Source organism: Paroedura picta, chromosome 9 (assembly GCF_049243985.1).
Source record: "Paroedura picta isolate Pp20150507F chromosome 9, Ppicta_v3.0, whole genome shotgun sequence".
In the NCBI taxonomy this organism is placed as follows: domain Eukaryota; kingdom Metazoa; phylum Chordata; class Lepidosauria; order Squamata; family Gekkonidae; genus Paroedura; species Paroedura picta.
The window spans coordinates 74,738,798-74,759,920 of record NC_135377.1 but is presented as its reverse complement, the minus strand read 5'-3'; the positions used below and the strand labels follow the sequence as shown (position 1 = coordinate 74,759,920).

The 21,123-nt window shown below is 52.7% G+C and overlaps 1 protein-coding gene across 2 annotated transcripts in view; it reads right to left on the bottom strand.

Annotated features, from left to right (window-relative positions):
- Window positions 1–21,123, bottom strand: part of DNAH5 (dynein axonemal heavy chain 5) — a 323,270-nt gene that overhangs the window by 268,488 nt on the left and 33,659 nt on the right. For both annotated transcript variants that reach the window (XM_077353359.1, XM_077353360.1), the window contains exons 3-7: window positions 20,922–21,006; window positions 19,695–19,849; window positions 16,520–16,741; window positions 14,174–14,311; window positions 1,335–1,511 (exon numbers count right to left, since the gene is read on the bottom strand). In XM_077353359.1, the coding sequence (XP_077209474.1) occupies window positions 1,335–1,511; window positions 14,174–14,311; window positions 16,520–16,741; window positions 19,695–19,849; window positions 20,922–21,006 (777 nt within the window). The remainder of the gene's footprint in view (window positions 1–1,334; window positions 1,512–14,173; window positions 14,312–16,519; window positions 16,742–19,694; window positions 19,850–20,921; window positions 21,007–21,123) is intronic.

The following is a 21,123-nucleotide window of genomic DNA, read 5'->3' as shown; positions in this document are numbered from 1 at the left end:
CACAACTCTCTCGCTTACCCACTGTCACCTGCCACCCCCTTAAACCTTCACAGAATCAGCCTCTCCGTCAGATGGCTCTCCAGCCTCTGTTAAAAAATTTTCAAAGATGGAGAACCCACCACCTCCCGAGGAAGTCTGTTCCACTAAGAAACCGCTCTGACTGTCAGGAACTTCTTCTGGATGTTTAGACGGAATTTCTTTTGCATTAATTTCATCCCATTGGTTCTGGTGTGTCCCTCTGGGGCAAGAGAGAACAACTCTGCTCCATCCTCCACATGGCAGCCTTTTAAATACTTGAAGATAGCTATCAGATCCCCTCTCAGTTGTCTCCTCTCCAGGCTAAACAGACCAAGATCCCCCAACCTTTCCTCATACGGTCTCCAAGCCCCTCACCATCTATGCCACTCTTGTGGGCATGTACAGTATTTTAAAATGTATTTTAAAATGTCTGGCATACAACAGATACAATTCCTTGTCTCAGAATCAGGGTTATATGCTACTAAGTTGCTTCCAGCTTATGGTGACCCAGTGAATTAATGACCTTCAAAACATCCTATCAATAACAGCCTGGCTCAGGTTTTCCTGGTCTGAGTCAGTCCCTCTCCTGTTGAGACTTCCTCTTTTCTGCCACCTAACATTTCCTAGCATTATTGCCTTTTCTAGTGAATTGAGTCTTCACACTGTGTCAGTAATCCTGCGTTGAGCAGGGGGTTGGACTAGATGGCCTGTATGGCCCCTTCCAACTCTATGATTCTATGATTCTATGACTAAGGTCTGATAGCCACAGTTCAGTCATTCAATTGTTGTAAAAAATGTTTACATCGGACGAGAAAATGCTCTCACTAATCAGGAACAGGACTAATCTTGCGTAAATCCCCTTGGACAGGGGCAAAATTCTGGGATTGCCTCCTCTCACTGCGGACCCACCCCTCTCCTCTCATGGCAATCTTTGAGGTGCCCTGCCCCTCAAGAACAGAAAGGGGGAGGTGAAAGGGTAAGGATCCACTGGCAGGAACACTTCCTTCCACAAAAATGCCCAGCAAGATTCAAGGTTCTTATTTTCTACTCACCAGGAAATTGTCACAAATCAATCTATGCATAGGTCAAGTGTGGCAGTGCCACTGACATAACAAAATACTCTGTCCCAAGCCTGCAAGGCAAGTTCCCAAGTGGACTTTAGGAAGCAAATACAAGCCTTAAGAATAGGCCTCGCCTTCTGTGCTATTTTATTGTTGTAGGCTGAATTGTGAACCTATTGGGCACAGTGTTTGTGTGCTACATTTTTTTTTGAGAATACAATAAAAACGGTTCCAAGCACAGGCCAGTTGGTATACCTTCAGAAGCTTGGATTTAGCAGCAGTCAGTACTCCGAGTACAGCCTTCACATCTGAAGTCTTGAGCTGGTCCAAGAGGTAATCAAATTTGGAAAGCCGCTTCTTCCAGTAATCCAGCTCTGCTCGGGGACCCAGATCATCTGCTTCCTTCCGTAGCTGGTCATTTTCAGCAATGACCTATAATGCACACAGAAGATTTGCACAGTTAAAGTGGATTCTCAGTGGAACAGGCTTCCTCGGGAGGTGCTGGGTTCTCCATCTTCGGAGATTCTTAAACAGAGGCTGGAGAGCCATCTGACGGAGAGGCTGATTCTGTGAAGGCTCAAGGGGGTGGCAGGGGACAGTGGATGAGCAATAGGGTTGTAAGTATCCTGCACAGTGCAGGGGGTTGGACTAGATGACTCAGGAGATCCCTTCAAACTCTATGATTCTATGATTGTCAATTAAATATGTAAACAGCCAAATTGTCTCAATATGGTAAACATGCATGCTACTACATCAGCTCCTGGACTGGAAACAGATAAGAGAAAAACAAAATCAGCAGGCCAAAATGATAAGTCTCACAGCCACTCTTGTTTGGTGTATAAATCATATAATTTCTGGCCAATCAGAATGGGGTCCTAGGTATATTTTTTCCTGCTTTCAAATACTTCCTCAATGATTGCCACTGCAGAGTCTGAAATCCATTTAACAGTAATATGTCAATTAAGACGTATCTCTCGGCCTTAAGCTCTCTATCTTGAGGCAATTTTACTCCTCGGTGCCCCTGGACTGGAAACAGCAATGCTAGATTATTTGGCAAAAAGGACAGAAGGGGCAGAAGGATTGCATTTCATCCAGTTTCTTTTACCTATTTTGCACAGCACAGCACAGGGAAGCAAGAAGCAGAAGAAATGGAATTAAATGCAATCCTTCTGCTAAAACATACCTTATCTGAAGTTAAATACAAGGTAGGGATCTTTGCTTAAGGAGTCCCCCAGTTCTCATGGCACTGTCAGATCACCTGGCAACCACATGGTTCAAGATGGCTGCTCACCACTTCTCCTAATAGCAAGCTCTTAATTTGATGGTCAGCTGTGGTCAGCAGTAGCTATACCTCCCTGTCCCCTCCCACAGGAAGTTCCTTTTTCCGAGGGAATTTTGGAAATAAGTCTCTCTCTACCCCTTCTCCAGGGTCTGCGCATCAAGAGAGCGCCTGCCCAAAGCTTTTGGCTGCTTCCCCCTGAGTTTTATATTTGTTTGTTTTAATTGCCTACTCTTACCAAGATGGCTAATAGCAGGGTTCTAGCCTCCTGTTTGAGCAGTAGGGCTATGCACACTGGAGGGTCAGGCTACTGTCCCTCCAACAGGAAGCCATTTTCATAACTCTTCCTGACCAGCTTGGATTACTTCCCCTCTGAAGGAGAAGCTGCCATTTCTTCCAGGCCAACTGATCTCTTTAGTCCCGAGTTCAGTTGTTACTCTAGAGTAACCCCAGGCCCCCATCCTGAAGTTAGAAAAAACTAAAAAGGGAACTATCAGCAGCACTGGTAATCAAGGATGACACAAAGAGCTAATAATTAAGCCACTATGATCAAGTATACATGAATGATAGTAAAATGAACAAAATATTAATGGTGATGATAATAATATTAATTCAGTTACATAAAAGGTGATACACGTAGACAAACTTGTCTCAGTAGGTTCCTGGTCCTATATAGTAGTGGTCCCCAACCCCCGGTCCAGAGATCGGGACCAGTCCGTCGATCAGTTGGTACCGGGCCGCAGCTCCTCTTCCTCCCCAGCTGCTGCCTCGGGGGCTGCCCTGCCACTCTGCCACCAGCTCACCTTTGGTGTTCTCCAGCGGCCGCCATGGCTGGGGCTCCCCCTAGGTGTGGCACTGTGCAGCTGCTTCTGGCAGCGCCCCCAGTGGGCGGCGGGAAGTCAGAGGTGCCGGTGGAAAAGCAAGCGGAGCAGGGGCTCAGGCGGCAGTGGCGATGTCCCTCGGCAAAACACTACCCCCCCCCGGGCCTCAGTAAAATTGTCAAGCTTTGACCAGTCCCCCATGATAAAAAGGTTGGGGACCACTGCTATATAGGAAATTATCATCAATATAAATATGCTGAAATACACACATATTCTATCAAGTAAATGGTATGATGCGAGTTACTATTCATGAAAAAATTAAATCCTTCAGGTATTACAATCCTCTTAATTTCATTAACCTGATGACAAACAAACTGCAGCTGCGCACTAGAGACCGCTGGGACCAGCAACAAGTGTCTTTTAATTATTTCTTTCCAGAACTGGGGAAGCATCTCCCATTAATCACTAACCTTAACATTTTTATCCCCCCTATGTTTTTGTGAAGGACAGCTGAACTCAAAGGACTAATTTTGTTATTCTAGCAAGGAATTATCCAACCTTTATTATCATGCTGTATATCTGGGAATGTCTTTATGATTGTCAGGAATCAGGCTGAGCCCAGCCGGTGGAGTCCCAAGTGAAAGCGCATCAAGAATCCAACAGTCGGTTGCAAATTCCAAAATAGAGCTTTATTAGGCAAAGTCCACGGTTAGCTAAGCATGCCAAGATCTTCCTAAGCAAAGATCTTGATAATAACAAAGTACAAGTGAAACGGGTGGGGTAGATATAGGGTGCACCAAATAAAGGAGGGGTGCTCAGGGGTTTTGGCGGGAGAGCGGGTAGAAACGACAAAAGGGGTCCTGTTCTCAGGCTACCAGATGGCCAGGTGCCTTATCGGGGAGATGGCACATTGTTGAGATTTGGCTGTCTCCGCAAGGACACTTACAGTGAGATTGATACAGTTGTTGGGCCTCCTCGCCCGCTGGGAAAAGGAAGGGAGGAAACATCTCAGAGGACAGGTTTATTGCTTTATGGCCTTGGGTCGGAAGAGGCCTGAGAAAGTGGGAATATGCAAGAGCAGGGAATATGCAGGAACAGGATGGCATGAACCAGGGGGGTCATGACACTCGCCTCCCCTTAAGGCCCCTCCCCACCCCTCGCCCTCAGGCTCCGGCAGCTACGGGGGAAGGGCCCGGCTTATCGGGGAAGCGGGTGTGGAATTTGCGGAGGAGAATCGGGGCAGCGACGTCCTCCGCGTCCACCCATTCATTGTCGGAGTCGGGGAAGCCTTTCCAGGAGACTAAATACTGTAATTGCTTGCGGAAAAAGCGAGAATCGACAACGTCGGACAATTCATAGTGCGTTTCTTCCCCCACCATTACGGGGGGTGGTGGATGGGATTGGGGGTGCCACTTATCGGGCGGAGGAGCCTTTTTGACCAAGCTGACATGAAAAACCGGGTGGACCTTGCGGTAGGTTTTTGGGAGTTCCACTTGCACGGTGACTTCGTTCAGCACTTGGGTCACCTTAAAGGGGCCCACGAACTGGTAGCTCAGCTTTTTACACGGCCGCCTATTTTTGAGGTGTTTTGTGGAGATGTACACCTCGTCTCCCACCGCATATGCGGGGGGGCTCTGGCGTTTGCGGTCAGCCCACTTCTTGAAGTCAGCCTTGGCCTTTTTCAGGGACTCTGATACCTCCCCCCAGGCCTCCCGCACCCGGGTCGCCCACTCGTCCACCCCCGGCGGGGAGGCGGCGGGATCTCCCGGTGGTTTCACGAGAGCGGGGAAGGGGGGCGAGGCGTAACCATGAACCACTTCAAAGGGTGCTTTCCCCGTGCTCGAGTGCGGGGCGTTGTTATAGGCATACTCCGCGAGGGGCAGGAGGGAAACCCAATCGTCCTGATGGTAGTTCAGGAAGCAGCGGAGATACTGTTCGAGCACCTGGTTAACCCTCTCAGTTTGACCATTCGTGGCGGGGTGATACGCGGAGCTCAGCCCCCTAGATACCCCCGCCAGGTCCATAAGGGCCCCCCAGAATTTGGCGACGAACTGTGCCCCCCGGTCGCTAATGACCTTGCGGGGGAAACCATGTAGGCGCACCACGTGGGTGACGAACAACTCAGCCAGGCGCTGCGCGGTGGGCAACCCCGGGCAGGGAACGAAGTGGGCCTGTTTCGAAAATTGGTCCACCACCACCCAAATCACCGTTTTCCCCTGGCTGGGGGGCAAGTCGGTGATGAAGTCCATGGAGATGATCTCCCAGGGGCGGTCGGGGATCTCCAGGGGTTTAAGAAGACCCTGGGGTTTACCCACCCCCCGCTTGTGCGCGAGGCACACTGGGCAGCCCGCGACGTATTTCCCCACGTCCCGGCGGGCCCCTGGCCACCAGAATTGGCGGCGGAGCAGCCCCCAAGTTTTCAGGAAGCCAAAATGCCCCGCAGCCTTGCTGTCGTGGCATAATTCCAAGATCATCTTGCGCATCGAGGCGGGGACATACAGGCGATCCCCTTTGTACCAGACCCCCTCGTGGGCACGAAGCTGCGAACGGAGGTTGGCAAGTTGCGGGTCCGGACCCAGGGCCGAGCGGAATTCCGACAGGGGAATCGAGAGCGGCACCGTGGGGGGAGGCCCTGACGGGTCCGGAGGGGGGCCCTGGGCCGGGCGCCCCGCCTTGGTCTGGCTGCGGGTTTGAGCCAAGAGCCCCAATTGTTTGGGGGTAAAGACCGTGTCCACCCGGGAGGGGCGGTGTTCCCCCGGAAACATGCGGGAGAGGGCGTCCGCCATGAAATTCTTACGTCCCGGGATGTGGACGAGGGTGAAATCGAATCGAGAGAAGAAGTCCGCCCACCGAATTTGCTTCGCGTTGAGCGTGCGTGGCTTCCGTAGGGCCTCAAGGTTTTTGTGATCGGTCCAGACCTCGAAGGGGATGGGGGAACCCTCCAGGAAGTGCCGCCAGGTGGACAGGGCGGTTTTGACCGCCGCAGCCTCTTTTTCCCAAATGGGCCAGTTCCGCTCGGTGGGGGAAAACTTGCGGGAGAGGTAGGCGCAGGGCCGGAGCTTGCCCCCCTCCCCCCTCTGGAGGAGAACCCCCCCGACAGCCTCGTTGGAGGCGTCGACTTGCACCACGAAGGGCTTGTCGATCTCTGGGTGGGCCAGGATGGGTTCGGAAGTGAACAGGTGTTTGAGGTGTTCAAAGGCTTGTGTGCAGTCCTCAGTCCACGGTAGTGGCGCCCCCGGACGGCCGTCCCTGGCCCCCTTCCCCTTGGTCTTGAGGAGGTCGGTGAGGGGTAGGGTCACCTTGGAAAACCCTGGGAGGAAGTCACGATAGAAATTGGCGAACCCGAGGAAGGATTGGAGCTGTCTGCGGGTCCGGGGGGTCTCCCAGTCGAGAACCGCTTGGACCTTCGCGGGGTCCATCCCAATCCCCTCCCCCGAAACCCGGTAGCCCAAGAAATCGACCTGGGGTTTGTGAAACTCACATTTCGGGAGCTTGGCGTACAGTTTGTGATCCGCCAGACGGCGTAAGACCTCTCGGACGAGAGCTGTATGCTCTTCCTCCCCCCGGGAATAAATCAACACATCATCCAGGTAGACCACCACCCCCCGGTACAACAAATCGTGCAATACTTCGTTGATAATGTTCATGAACACGCCCGGAGAGCCGCTTAACCCGAACGGCATGACGAGGTACTCGAACTGTCCCAGTGGGGTGTTAAAAGCCGTTTTCCACTCGTCCCCCTTGGCGATGCGGACCCGGAAATAGGCGTCCCGTAAATCCAGTTTGGTGAAGATGCGCCCCTCCCCCAGGCGGCTGAGCAGGTCCTTGATGAGGGGAAGGGGGTAGGCGTTGACCCTGGAGACCGCGTTGATCGCTCGGTAGTCGGTGCAAAGTCTGAGGGTGCCGTCCTTCTTTTTTGCGAACAGGACCGGAGCTGCCATGGAAGAGGTGGCCGGGCGGATAAAGCCCCGGGCTAGGTTTTTGTCGACGAAGGCGCGAAGCTCCCGAAGTTCAGCCGGGCTCATGTTGTAGAGTTTGGCCTTCGGGAGTTTGGCCCCCGGGACCAACTCGATGGCGCAATCCGTCGGGCGGTGCGGGGGCAGCTGGTTGCATTCCTCCTCCGAGAAAGCTTCAGCAAGGTCGCGGTAACAGGCCGGGATGGCGTCGTCGGGGTTCGAGTAGAGGCCCATCGCCCTCAGCCAGGGATTGAGCGTGGCCGGGCTTTCGGACCACGGGACCACGGTCCCCGCGATGGCCACGGGCGGTGCCTCAGGTTGGTCCCGATACCAGAAGTGCAGTTTGCAGTTCGGGTGGGAGAAGACGAGGCGTTTTTCGTCCCAATCGATTTCGGGGCGGTGAAGGTCCATCCAGTCCAAGCCGAGCAGGATGGAGAAACCCGCAACGGGGGCGATCGTGAGGGAGATCCGTTCCCAGTGGGATCCCAGATTCAGGGCCAGGGCACTGGTGGCGTGGCGGATGGCGTCTCCCCCAACCGGGGCGCCGTCCACCTGACGCATCACTATTGGCTTGGCCAGGTCCTCCTGGCGCGCGGCGAGGGCTTGCGCGATTCCGGGGGTCACCAAAGATGTCGAGCAGCCGGAGTCCACGCAGACCTGGACCTCCACCCGGGTGTCCGCCTCCTCGTTGATTAGTACCGCCGGGAGGAGGATGGGGGGTAGGATTCGTCTTGGGGGCGCCGGAGTGCCGACAGGGAGGGTCCGCTGAGGGGCGCCCGGCATGACGGACCGTCCTCGTTTCCCGAGCTGTCCGACTGGGAGGACTCGGGGCTGGTCTGGGAGGAGATTTCCGCCTCCACCGAGGATGAAACAGGGGCGAGGAGCGCTCGGGTCCCCCCGTGCTTACCCGCCGATTTGTCGGACGGGCGCTGGCGGTCAGCCGGGCGCTTGTCCGGGGGGCGCTGGCTTTTCTCCTGCTGGGAGGGGGTTTTGGATTTCGCCAGGCGCGTTGGGCACACAGAGGCAAAGTGTCCCTTCCCCCCACACTCGTGGCAGAGCCCCAGCTGCTTGCGCTTCTCCTGGTCAGGCGCACCGGTCGAGGCAGGTTGTGAGGCGAGCAGTTTCGGGGCACTTGGGGTTTTGTCGGACCGCGACGAACGGAGCAGGCGGGCCGCCTCCTGGCGACGCTGATAGGCTCGGTAGTTCGCGAGGTTCGTCTCGATTACCCCCGCGGCGTCGATCCACTGCTGGAGGTCCCCGTCCTCTGGTGGTCCCCGGTTGAAGATTCCGTCGGCCACGGGGCGGTCCAGGCCATCCAAGAAGGCGTTGATGATCTGGGTCTCGTTCAAGGTAGTGATTCGGTCCGAGATGGCCCGAAAATCAATTACATAGTCCATCAGGGGTCTCCCCCGCTGTTTCAGCTTGGTCAGGGCCTCTGTCGCCTTACGTTCACGGAAAGGGTCGCGGAAAGCCATGCGGAGGGCGGCCCTGAAGGATTCTAAGGAGGTGGCTGCCTCTCGTACTGGGTAACCCACCAGTCCATTGCCTTGCCCTCTAGGTTGCAGCCCAGCGTGCGCACTAAATCGGCCTCGTCCGTAAAAGTATCTCCCCATTCCGCCAAGAAGCCATCCACCATAATCAAAAAATAGGTGAGTCTCTCCGAAGTACCATCGAACTTCACCTTGAATTTCCGGCCCCCCAAATGGTCGTGGCGGCCGCCGCGGGCGGCTCCGTTGTTCGGCTGATTGGGCGGCTGTTGGGGGACCGGGGAGGGCGGCGGGGCGATCGGCGGTTGAGGCTGGGGTTGGGGAGGTGGGGCGGCCGCGGCAAGCGGGGCATAGGTCCCCCTCCTCGGGGCTGTCGGATGGGTCCAATCCTCGGCCGGGTGACGATCGCGGGGCGGTGGGGCCGGGTTCGGGGGAGTGGGGGTCCTCGTCGGGGGTTCCCCCCAGGGGCCCGACAGAAACGTGACGGGGTCCTGGCCCCCCGGCCGGGAACGTGATGGTGAGGCCTCTCTCCTCCGACGACGAGGTTCGTGGTGAGGGGGGATCTCGGCGAAGGCTGCGCCCCAGTCGGGCCCCGGCCCGGGCTCGGGTTCGGTGTCGACATCGTCCTCCTCCAGCCAGGTCATGGCTCCGGCTGGACGGGAGTAGGTCAGGTGTTTGGGGGGAGCGAACGTCGAGATCAGACCCGTGGTCGCGATCCCCCCTAGGGTGTCGAGAGTCCCGTACCCCAGCGACGGGGTGCTGTGATGTTTGGGCTTGACAGCGGGGCCCACAGGGGGGCGCGTAGCAGCTCGGGTGGCCGGGGCAGCTGGCTCGCCTGGCAGGGACGCGGGAAGGGAGAGTCGGCCTCTCTTCTCCCTCTCGGAGGCGAGGGGGGCGCTCCAATGCTCCCGACGGGACTCGGCTTGGCGCAGGGCCCGGCGAAGGGCTTCGTTTTCCCGTCGTTGGTCCCCCACGCGTAACATCAGGCTCTCGAGTTCTTCGACCGGGACAAGGTGCTGGGGCCCTTCTTTGGTGAAGTCGACCCCCACCTGGCGCCCCATTTCGACCAGCCGGTCCGCATCTCCTGGGTCGCCATGAGAGTCCTCGTCCTCTTCCTCGAGGGAGGGTGGGGGCGATTTCCCCGTCGCACTCGCAGACTCCTTCGCGGGGCTCTGGCATGGCGGGGATCGGTGGTCCTCGGTGTCGGGGGGAGCGTCTCCGGCTCCGGCGTCTGGAGGGGTGGTCAACGGTACCGTGGTGGCGCCGTCCTCCGCCCGCTCTTCGATGGGAACGTGGATAATCAGGTGTTGCCGGCCCCCGTCCGGGGACTGTTCCACGATGTCTAACCCTGAGTCCTCCGGGGCTGCCGCGGCCATGGGAAGCGAGGCGCACCAACGGATGGATTAACAGGGAGAAGTGGTTATTATCAATTTGTCAGGAATCAGGCTGAGCCCAGCCGGTGGAGTCCCAAGTGAAAGCGCATCAAGAATCCAACAGTCGGTTGCAAATTCCAAAATAGAGCTTTATTAGGCAAAGTCCACGGTTAGCTAAGCATGCCAAGATCTTCCTAAGCAAAGATCTTGATAATAACAAAGTACAAGTGAAACGGGTGGGGTAGATATAGGGTGCACCAAATAAAGGAGGGGTGCTCAGGGGTTTTGGCGGGAGAGCGGGTAGAAACGACAAAAGGGGTCCTGTTCTCAGGCTACCAGATGGCCAGGTGCCTTATCGGGGAGATGGCACATTGTTGAGATTTGGCTGTCTCCGCAAGGACACTTACAGTGAGATTGATACAGTTGTTGGGCCTCCTCGCCCGCTGGGAAAAGGAAGGGAGGAAACATCTCAGAGGACAGGTTTATTGCTTTATGGCCTTGGGTCGGAAGAGGCCTGAGAAAGTGGGAATATGCAAGAGCAGGGAATATGCAGGAACAGGATGGCATGAACCAGGGGGGTCATGACAATGATGCTGTGTCCAAATTTACTACTAATTTACTCTTACCTTTTATCTATTCTCTAATGATTTTGTTCCATTGTCTGAGGAAATAGACCTGCACACAAACCTTGACTATAACTTTGTTGATCCTAAAGGCGCTTGGCTGGACTCAAATTGTGTTCAGTTCTTAAGGCAGTCCTAAAAGTATCAAATGTCTCTTTCATAGAAGATCAATACTTTGACAAACTCTCATTGTAATTCTCTCTTCTTCTAAAGAATATTTGAAGATTAAAAAAAAATTTTTTTAACTTTTTAGCCTGCCCTTCCTCAAGGGTGGGTTGCAACAAGGGAAAATAAAACTGTATAAAACATTTTACATATATTATATTATACATAAGTTATAAAAATATAAACTTTACAACAATGTAAAATACTAGAAATAAAGTCCGTTGCATGCAGGAATGCAATGGGCACTAGCAAGGGGGGAGGGTGTGGCGTGGGGGGAGGGCACTGATATCTCTGGCGGCGCGTGAAGGCGTGAGGAGGTCTTCGGACTCCCCGCTGGCAGTCGGTGTCGCTGTGGCTGTATCTGTACACAGAAGCTCATACCTGGAATAAATATTTGTGGGCCTCAAAAGGCGTCACTGGATGAAGTTTGTTTTGACCCCAGGAAAGAAGACTCTGGAATCTGCCCACTACCCAGGAACGTGAGGAGCTGAAAGTGACAGTGAAAAGTAGAGTTCTCTGTGTGGTGGACAGAGCAGTACTTCTGATCTCTAGTGTCAAGCACTAGAGATCAGAACCAGGCCTTTCCAAACTGGTTTCCACTCCCAAGATTCCTCACAGATCTTTCTTCAGTCTGTTGAAGGATTAGTGAGGCAGACTCAGGTGAGTAGCTGTGTTGGTCTGAAGTAGTAGGACAAAGCTTGAGTCTAGTGGCTTGTTTGGCTTCTGAGTATAGGTTCTGAAGCACCCAGACGTTGTTCTATATGTGGAGTAGTCAATGAGTTGGAAGACCCGTCAGGAGGCAAGCGAGGGCTAAATCTCAGGCAAGTAAAAGTCTTGCACCTCAGCACTCCGTGGAGCAAAACCAAAAGCCCGTGGATGTAGAACAGCGACATACAATAATGTGGGGGGCGTAAGTGGAATCACCTCCGTGCCCGTAAGAACGCAGCGTTGTAAAAGCCGGAGCACTCGTTCAGAGGAGCCTTTTGAAGTCCTCCAGTTTTCAAAGTGCAGAAACAGAACACCCTGCCCCCCTCCACAGAAGGCTCAAAAGAAAAGACCCCCAACTCCAGTCCCCGGGGAAAGGAAAAAATGGCACGGCTCCTCTACCCGCTTTCCACCACGAGTAAACAGGCACACATGGGGCAAGCCTCGGGCTGATGTGGGTGACGGCAGCCACCTCCTCTTGTGGGCTGGGCTCCGGAGCCTTTCAGAGGCTGTGCTCCAGCAGCCGCCAGGTGCTGCAAGGCAAGTCACCCCAGCTGGGTTCTCGGCGCCTCTGTCTCGTGCAGGGGGCAGTGCGGCCGCCAAGTCCCGAGCGACAGAAAGACACCCGGTAGGGGCTCCAGCAAAAGAGGGGCGATGGGGGTGAGGACAGATTTCTCAGCAGGAGCTGCGGGAAGGCTGGGGCCAGGGAAGCGGAGCAGGGCTGCTGGGGAGGGCGGACGGGTGCTCTGCCATGATGGGAGTCTGAAAAGGGGCAAGGGAGAAAAGGCCAGGCGGGGCTGGGTTGGCACTGGCTTTGGAGCTCCGGGGCACAGAGTGAGGCGAGCCCTGGATCGAGGAGTCTGGAGCTGGTAGGCAAGTGGAGCCCAAAGCAAGTAGTGGAGTGGAAGAAAGGGAAGGCAGAGAACTCCAGCTCGGTCCTCTCAGCTGCATCTGGGAGAGTCTCCTGCGCCAGCCACCCCCCCCCCCCCCGTGCAGGCCTCTCTGCAAACTCCTCCTTAGAACAGCTCTTCTCCTCTCATCTCCCACACACACACACACACCCCGCCGTCCTGTTGGCACGTTCAGAAGCCTCATGAGAAGAGACCCTGCTCTCCTCCGTTAGCTGTCGCTCTCAAGGCAAAAAGTGCCTTGCAAGTGAGACCCAGTTCCTTGGCGGGTAGAGGGCCTAGCAGGCCTGGGGAAGGCTGTCCAGCATGGCGGGGGGAGGACTGTGAGGAGAGGAGGAGGAGGAGCAAGAGCAGGAGGAGCTGTTTCTTCTATGCCGCTTTTCTCCACGCAGAGGAGTCGCAAAGCAGCTTACGTTCGCCTTCCCTTTCCTCTCCCCACAACAGACACCCTGTGAGGGAGGGGAGGCTGAGAGAGCCCTGATATTACTGAAGAAGAAGAAGAGTTGGTTCTTCTATGCCGCTTTTCTCTACCCAAAGGAGTCTCAAAGAGGCTTCCAGTTGCCTTCCCTTTCCTCTCCCCACATCAGACACCCTGTGAGGCAGGTGAGGCTGAGAGAGCCCTGAGATTATTGAGGAAGAAGAAGAGTTGGTTCTTATATGCCGCTTTTCCCTACCCGAAGTAGCCTTAAAGTGGCTTACAGTCGCCTTCCCTTTCCTCTCCCCACAACAGGCACCCTGTGAGGTGGGTGAGGCTGAGAGAGCCCTGAGAGAACTGCTCAGTCAGAACAGTTTTATCAGTGCCGTGGCGAGCCCAAAGTCACCCAGCTGGCTGCATGTGGGGGGAGTGCAGAATCGAACCCGGCATGCCAGATTAGAAGTCCACACTCCTAACCACCGCACCAAACTGGCTCTCATTTTTCCCCTCTGTGGTCAGCCCCACCGACCTAGCAGAGGCCAGGGGCACAAAGGTGCTTAGAGTGCTCATGGCCGGGCTTGTTGGGGGCAGCTCAATTGAGGCGGGCCAATCATGGCACAGCCAGTTTTGCTGGCCACACCGCGATTGGCCCATGAACCAGAAGGAAGGGCTGGACAGGCCCAGAAAGGGCCCGGACAGGCCTCACCCAGGAGGGCATTTCTCAAATATTAGATAGAAGATGATGCAGCTAATGGTTAAAGATGACATTAGATTTTACATCTTGCCAAGGTCTGCTTTTTGACTGAGGAGAGCGGGGAGGTCCTGAATGAGCCCCCAGGTCTCAACCCCAGGCCCCAAAAACAGCTGTGTCTTGCAGGCCCTGTGGAACTCATTTCACCCGGCGGAGTGTTCTGCCAGGACGGAACAAGCTCTGGCGCTCGCTGAGGCCAATTTGATTTCTTTGGGGTCAGGGATCCTCAACAGATTTTGATGGTTAGATCTAAGAGCTCCTTGGGAGACGTAATGGGAGAAGGTGGTCCTGCAGACACCAAGACCAAAACCTTGAATCTGATTTGTTCTTCAGTCAGAGCAGTAAAGCCATGAACAGAACAATGATACACACACACACACACACACCCAACACAAGCTCTTAATGACCATTTAAACAAGCACTGATTTGACTATGTTAAAAGGCAAGAAACAGCTTAGGCCTTTCATGCTGGAATGCTGAAAGAATAAATGGCAGTAAAGAATTTTGCATCAGCTGCATCAGGGTGCAGGACCAGGTTTGAAGTTCATGCACAAGAATATCTGCTACTGGCTGCACTCCACATTCAAAGACAATCTTCATGTAAACATTACCTGCTCAATTTGCTTAATCCACACTTTCATGCAGGCCTCTGCTGGTTCTAGAGTGTCCATGCTGTTAGCTGCAGCCAGATAGTCCACAGGCCCTTTTAAGCTCTTCAGGTCACAAGTTTCACACGTCTTCAGATTAACCTGATCAATAGATTTGGAAATCAGTGTAGCACATGTATTTTCAAGACTCCAATTCATCTTTTGTATCTATGAAGCCCTGATAGACTTGCTGGAACACCCCCTTTAAAGCCCAAGACAGGTTCAGAAAACAGAATCATGCAGAGCTGGTAGAGACCCCCAAGGGCCATGCACCCCCTCCAGCCCCCCCCCTTCTCATGGATTTAAAAAACACACTCCTGATGGGCGATCATCTAATCTCCTCCCCAAAACTTCCAATGAAGGAGACTCCACCACCCTCTGAGGCAGCATAATCCATTTACAAACAGCTCTCAGGAAATACGTTCTACTATTTAAGAAGAATCTCCTTTTCTTTAATGTGAGCCCATTGCTCCTAGTCGTTGTCTCTAAAGCTGCAGTAAACAAGTTGGCCCCCTCTTCAACATGTGACCGACCTTTGATGTATGTAATTAAACGCAGCTCTCCTCTCACCTGTGCCCTCCTCTTCCCCAAGCGACCCAGGCCCAGCTCTCTCGGCCTCCCCTCCTAAGGCAGGATGCCCCCCCCTCAACTCTCCCAGGCGCTCTTCTCTCAACACTCCCCGCTTGTCAATGTCCCTCTTGAACTGCAACACCAAGACCTGGACACAGTATCCCAAAGGAGGCCTAACCGGTGGGGGACGGAGTGGATCTGTAGCGTCACTGGCTCTACAGGCTATGCTCCTAGGTTCAATGCAGCCTTCCTAAAAGCCCTCCAGCCAAGACACTTTGGGTTGTGTGCAGCCCCAGCAGTGGATATCAGTCATTTAATCCGTATTGGAATACATCAACATCTCACTGTAGTCTGGGGGTGGAAAAACTGGAGCTTATCAGTTTCCCACTGACCAAATCCTAAGTATGAGCAGAGGCCTTCCTTGAAGGACAGCTTCTCTGCCAGCCCCTTCCTGCTCAGCTGCTCGTGAGTGTTCTAGAGAGCCTCTCAGTTCACACTGGACGCCTCCAAGGCCCCCAAACCTGTCCAGTACTCCGGGCAACCCAAGCGCTCTTGTCTATCTGCAGAGTCCTGTGGAATCCGCAGACATGCACTGTGACTACTGCAGCGGCCGCCATCATGACCAGCTTAGGCCTTGGGTTGGACTGCTTCAAAATGCAGGTGGATGTTCACAGGGTTGAGCACAGATGCCACCTACACATAGGAATGTCATGTTTGTATCAAACCGGAGAAGGCTTAGCCATCCTACCAACACACTAGAAAAGAGCTTTGAGTCCAGTGGCACTTTTGACATCAGCAAAGTTAAATTGTGGGTATAAGCTGTTGTGTGCGTACACACTAAATTAAACTTTGTTGGTCTTAAAGATGCCACTGGACTGACACTTTTTCCTGTAGCTTCAGACCAGAGCAGCTGCCCATCTGAATCTACCAGCACACTAGTTCACTCTACGCAGAGATCTTTTAAGGGCTGCACAGAGGGCCCTGCAGCCACGCCAGCCCACCCCTGCATGATGCACTGTGGCAGTCCAAAGACACGTCTACTGTCTCAGCAACAACTACACCCAGCAGAGCTATGCTATGGAGAGTTGCTTCTATCTCAGCCCACAGAATTTAAGTTGAGTCATAATTTAATTTCTATATATAGAAATAAAAAAGTTATACCACAATAGTGTTAAATTATTGTTATAACTAATAATCATGTATTTCTCCTGATTTAACCCCTTCCCAATACCTGAGGCGATATCTTTGAAAAGAGAGCCAGTACAGTGACTTCTTCCACCCCCAAATTTTAAAGTGGATTTGTTCATTAACCCCATCTATTCTGCTTTCCTTCTCCATTCTTCTACTTTTACCACCACCCACCCAATGATAACGTGGCTGTAATCAGGGGGCTTCCCAAGGGCTCCCCAGATTTCCCCCAATAACAATGATTTTCAAAGTGAGAGCCCAGTCAGGCACCTTCAAGACAGAGTTTAATTCTGGGGAGTAGCTTTCATGCGCACACACAGTTCTTCAGAGAAGTGAGCATGCACATGAAAGATTATACCCAGAATTAAAGATGGTTGGTCTTAAAGGTTGGTCTGACTGGACTCAGACTTTGTTCAAATGTACAATTGGAATCTCATAACCAATTACTATATACTTAATAAATGTGAAAAATAAATAAATAAATCCCACCAATGTATTCTTTCTTGGTGTTCTTGTTTAACCACATTGTGGCACATGGAAACACAGGCCTACCTTCTCCATCAAGCTCTGCTGAGCTCCTGAAAGGACACTCACAAATCCCTCTAGGGAAGCGAGGAAGTCCTGCTTAACTTTTGTCCCTTTCTGGGGACCCCCCAGCTCCCCCCAGCCATAGTTCATTGACTTCAGGGCTGGAATAAAGATGTCTGCCAGCAAGTGTTGTGTGCTGCTCAGTAAGCCACCATGACGCGCATCCAACATATTGAAAGCCACTTCCTGAGAACAAAAGAACAGTCAAGTTAGCTTAGACTTCTCATTCCTTCATTTGTTAAAAAGATTTATATTCCAGTGTACCCTTTGAGATTCAAAGTGGCTTACAATACACTCCATAATAGCACAACATACCACAAGAAATACCATGTGTTTCTCCATCAAGGCTCTCCATGTTTCTCCAGAGGCTCTCCATCAAAATACTGCCATGGCCTCCAGGATGGGCATCTTGGGAGCTGCACATTGCCCTGCCCTGCTGTCCCCCTCCCTGCAAAAGCCCTCCCCACCACTGTCTGCCACCCAGCCCCCTCGAAGCCAGCAACCATTCCCATCCAACCTTCCCCACTACACTTCCTTCACACCCATGTCCCCACCCCCACACACAAAGCAACCCTTCATCCCCATGCAGAACAATCCTTCCATTCCTCTCTCCATCCCCTTGCTGTAGTCTGGACAATCCTTACATGCAGGACAATCCTTCCCTTCCTCTCCCCATCCCCAAGCTCTAGTGCCCGTTGTGTTCCTGGATACAACAGGCTTCAGCCCTAGTCATTCTAGGATTCTATGAGATGTCCTGTCAAGGGGCCATAGGAGGCTCTAGGGGCCGCAGCAGCCCCTGAGGTTTTCCTCCAGCCCATTTAGCCGTGATGCATGTGGAGCAGCTCTCTCGACGTCTTTGCACACGTTGGGCCACCAGAGGTTCCTACGGGCCAGAGGGAGGGTCTTTACAGAGCTGAAATGTCCCAAGAATCGTGGCACAGTCTTAGGACCTCAGGTCACACGGACATGGGAACATACAGTTTAGTTCCTTTGAAAAAGAGTCCTTCCCATTTTTCCACCCGGAGAGCACGAAACTCCTCGTTGTTCCCCCCAAGTCCTTTTAGAGCCAGCAAGTGGGAGGTTTGGCCAAGGGGCTGTTTGGCAGCCGAGCTGTGCAGAACTGCTACAGTTGTGAACAGATGTTTCAGTTCATCGAATGCTCCTTGGCCCTCCACTGCAAATGAGTCCCTGGTCACTGTGCCCCCACCCTGGCCCCCTTGTCTTCAACAAGTCCATTAATGGGAGTATAAACCTGGACATAGTTCACTATAAAATCCAGGTAGAAATTAGTAAACTTGCCACTGCTTTCAGGTGTGGAGTGGGGCCCACCCTAACTCATCATGCTCAGATCCATGCTCAGACCCCTGGGGGATATCCTATAACACAGGAAGTCCATGCACTCCTTATGGAACTTGCATTTCAATACCTTGGTGTAGAGGCGGTTGTTGTGTAGCCATTTAAGCACCTCTCAAACTAGGCGGACATGCTCATCCATGGTTTTTGAATAAATCAAAACATCTTTTAGATACTCCTGGGTACAACAGGTCTTGTGGCACCTCATTTATGAGGTTCATGAAAACACCAGGCCTGAACAGCATAATGAGGAACTCAAATTGCCCCGGGGGTTATTGAAAGCAATGAGGCATTCCTGCCCATTTAATTATCACGCTGGAGTGCGCCTCCCTCAGATCCAGGTTGGTAAATATTTTCCCCAAACCCAGCTGCCCCAAGCACGTCTTTTATAAGTGGCAGAGGGTAGATAACCATCTTCAAGTATTTAAAAGGCTGCCATATGGAGGATGGAGCAAAGTTGTTCTCTCTTGCCCTGGAGGGACGGAGCAGAACCAATGGGATGAAATTAATTCAAAAGAAATTCCATCTAAACATCCGGAAGAAGTCCTGAGAGAGCGGTTTCTCAGTGGAACAGGCTTCCTCGGGAGGGGGTGGGTTCTCCATTTTTGGAGATTTTTAAGCAGAGTCTGGAGAGCCATCTGACGGAGAGGCTGATTCTGTGAAGGCTCAAGGGGGTGGCAGGTGACTGTGGATGAGCGATTGGGATGTGAGTGTCCTGCATGGTGCAGGGGGTTGGGGGCCATCCCTCTTCACCATTGGTTTTGGATCCCAAGTTGCCCACCTCAGACATGTTGGTCGAACAAGGGACACGGATCCAGAGGTATGCGTCCTGACAAACTGTGAGGTTTCTTCAGATTACTCAAAAACACAAAGCTTTGACTTGTTGCAAAAGATTGGGGTTACTGAGAGGAAGCACGTTAACCCACCAATACCTTGTCAGAACTAAGGCATGGTAGGATAGACACAGCATACAACTCCCAAGCCAGCTCCAGCTCCTGTGAGAACCCGTGAAAAGTGGGAGATCTTCAAAGGACCAGACAGCCTGGTACCCAAGGTCAAGGTGCCACATTCCAGAGACAAGAGGAGATGGATTGGGGGGGGGGTGAGAAAATGAAAGGAAACCGCTTGAGCAAGATAACTGCGAAGAGGAACTAAAGAGCCTGTTGATGTGGGTGAAAGAGGCAAGTGCAAAAGTTGGCTTGAACTCAACATCAAGAAAATGAAGATCATGGCATCCGGCCCTCTCAATTCCTGGCAAATAGATGGGGAAGAAATGGAGGTAGTGACTCTGGTGCTGGAGAAGACTCTTGCGAGTCCCTTGGACTGCAAGGCGAACAAACCGGTGAGTCCTAGAGGAGATCAACCCTGACTGCTCTTTAGAAGGCCAGATCCTGAAGATGAAACTCAAATACTTTGGCCACCTCATGAGAAGGAAGGACTCCTTGGAGAAGAGCCTAATGCTGGGATCGATCGAGGGCAAAAGAAGAAGGGGACGACAGAGAATGAGGCAGCTGGATGGAGTCACTGAAGCAGTCGGTGCAAACTTAAATGGACTCCAGGGAATGGTAGTGGACAGGAAGGCCTGGAGGATCCTTGTCCATGGGGTCGCGATGGGTCGGACACGACTTCGCCCCTAACAACAACCACAAGACCCTACATCTACACTTCTGGCAAATGCTAACAATAATGGCAGAAGCATGGCACATCTAACGGGAGGGAGGGAGGGAGGGAGTTCAGTGTGATCAAGGGACAGAATCTCTTCACTGCTATATTTTGTCTTACTTACGTGATGGACATTCTCTGGAGTGATGGCTTTGGAATGATTTAATCTAATGAAGAACACACAGATGCCCGTCAAGGCAACATCCTTTCCTTCTGTTATGAATACTTTAGCCTTCTTATGCTTAGCAGAGTGAGAGTTCACTCCTGCCGGGCCAAGTCCTGCAAGATTTTGGGAGGAACAAAAATCAGTGTCACATTATACAAGGGGGCACAGGCTGCACCCCAGCAGCCTGCCCTCCAATTGCAGTCTGCATGCCATCTGCATGGGCAATCAGGGAATCCCACCCATTTCTCTAAGTGTTCAGATCCAACTTTGCTAAGTGTGGCCACAATCCCCCCTTCTTTCTGCACCGTTACTCCATAGAGCAGCACATCATACAGAGGGAATTCCCATGTGACTCCATGAAGTCTTTTAAGTGCTTTAAGGGACTGAAGAGCCAGCTTGGTGTAGTGGTTAGGAGTGTGGACTTCTAATCTGGCATGCCGGGTTCGATTCTGCACTCCCCCACATGCAGCCAGCTGGGTGACCTTGGGCTCCCCACGGCACTGATAAAACCAAGCAGTAATCTCAGGGCTCTCTCAGCCTCACCCACCCCACAGGGTGTCTGTTGTGGGGAGAGGAATGGGAAGGCGACTGTAAGCTGCTTTGAGCCTCCTTCGGGTAAAGAAAAGCAGCATAGAAGAACAAACTCTTCTTCTTTCAGGAGGAACAAGCAGGGCCTCAGGAGGTGGGCACAGGTCGGCCATCATGTGTCATGGGAAGGCCCGTGCACTGTGTTGGGTGAAGGACAAAAGGAGGGGGAAGCAGGAGGGATTTTTTTTTAATGCTGCCATAAAGATGGAGCAGAGTTGTTCTCTCTTGCCCCGGAGGGACAGACCAGAATGAATGGGATGAAATTAATTCAAAAGAGACTCCATCTAAACATCCCAAAGAAGTTCCTGACTGGTTTCTCAGTGGAACAGGCTTCCTCGGGAGGTGGTGGGTTCTCCATCTTTGGACATTTTTAAACAGAGTCTGGAGAGCCACCTGATGGAGAGGCTGATTCTGTGAAGGTTCAAGGGGGTGGCAGGTGACAGTGGATGAGCGAAAGGGTTGTGAGTGTCCTGCATAGTGCTGGGGGTTGGACTGGATGACCCATGAGGGCCCTTCCAAGTCTATTATTCTAGGATTCTATGATCCTCTCCACATGCAAAGGAATATGCCTCATGCTCTCAGCAGACATTTCCCTACCTGCATCAGAAGCCTCCACATCTTGATAGTAGAATATGAGATGACGAAAGCCCCCAATGGCAAAGAATTTATCAATACGATCAATCTGTTGAAAGTCAAAGTTAACGAATCACACACTTTCAATTTAGAGGGATTTCCATAAATCTGCTAGATGGAAGTCATGTGCTCATACGCCACATGAATACAATACGGGTCCCCAACA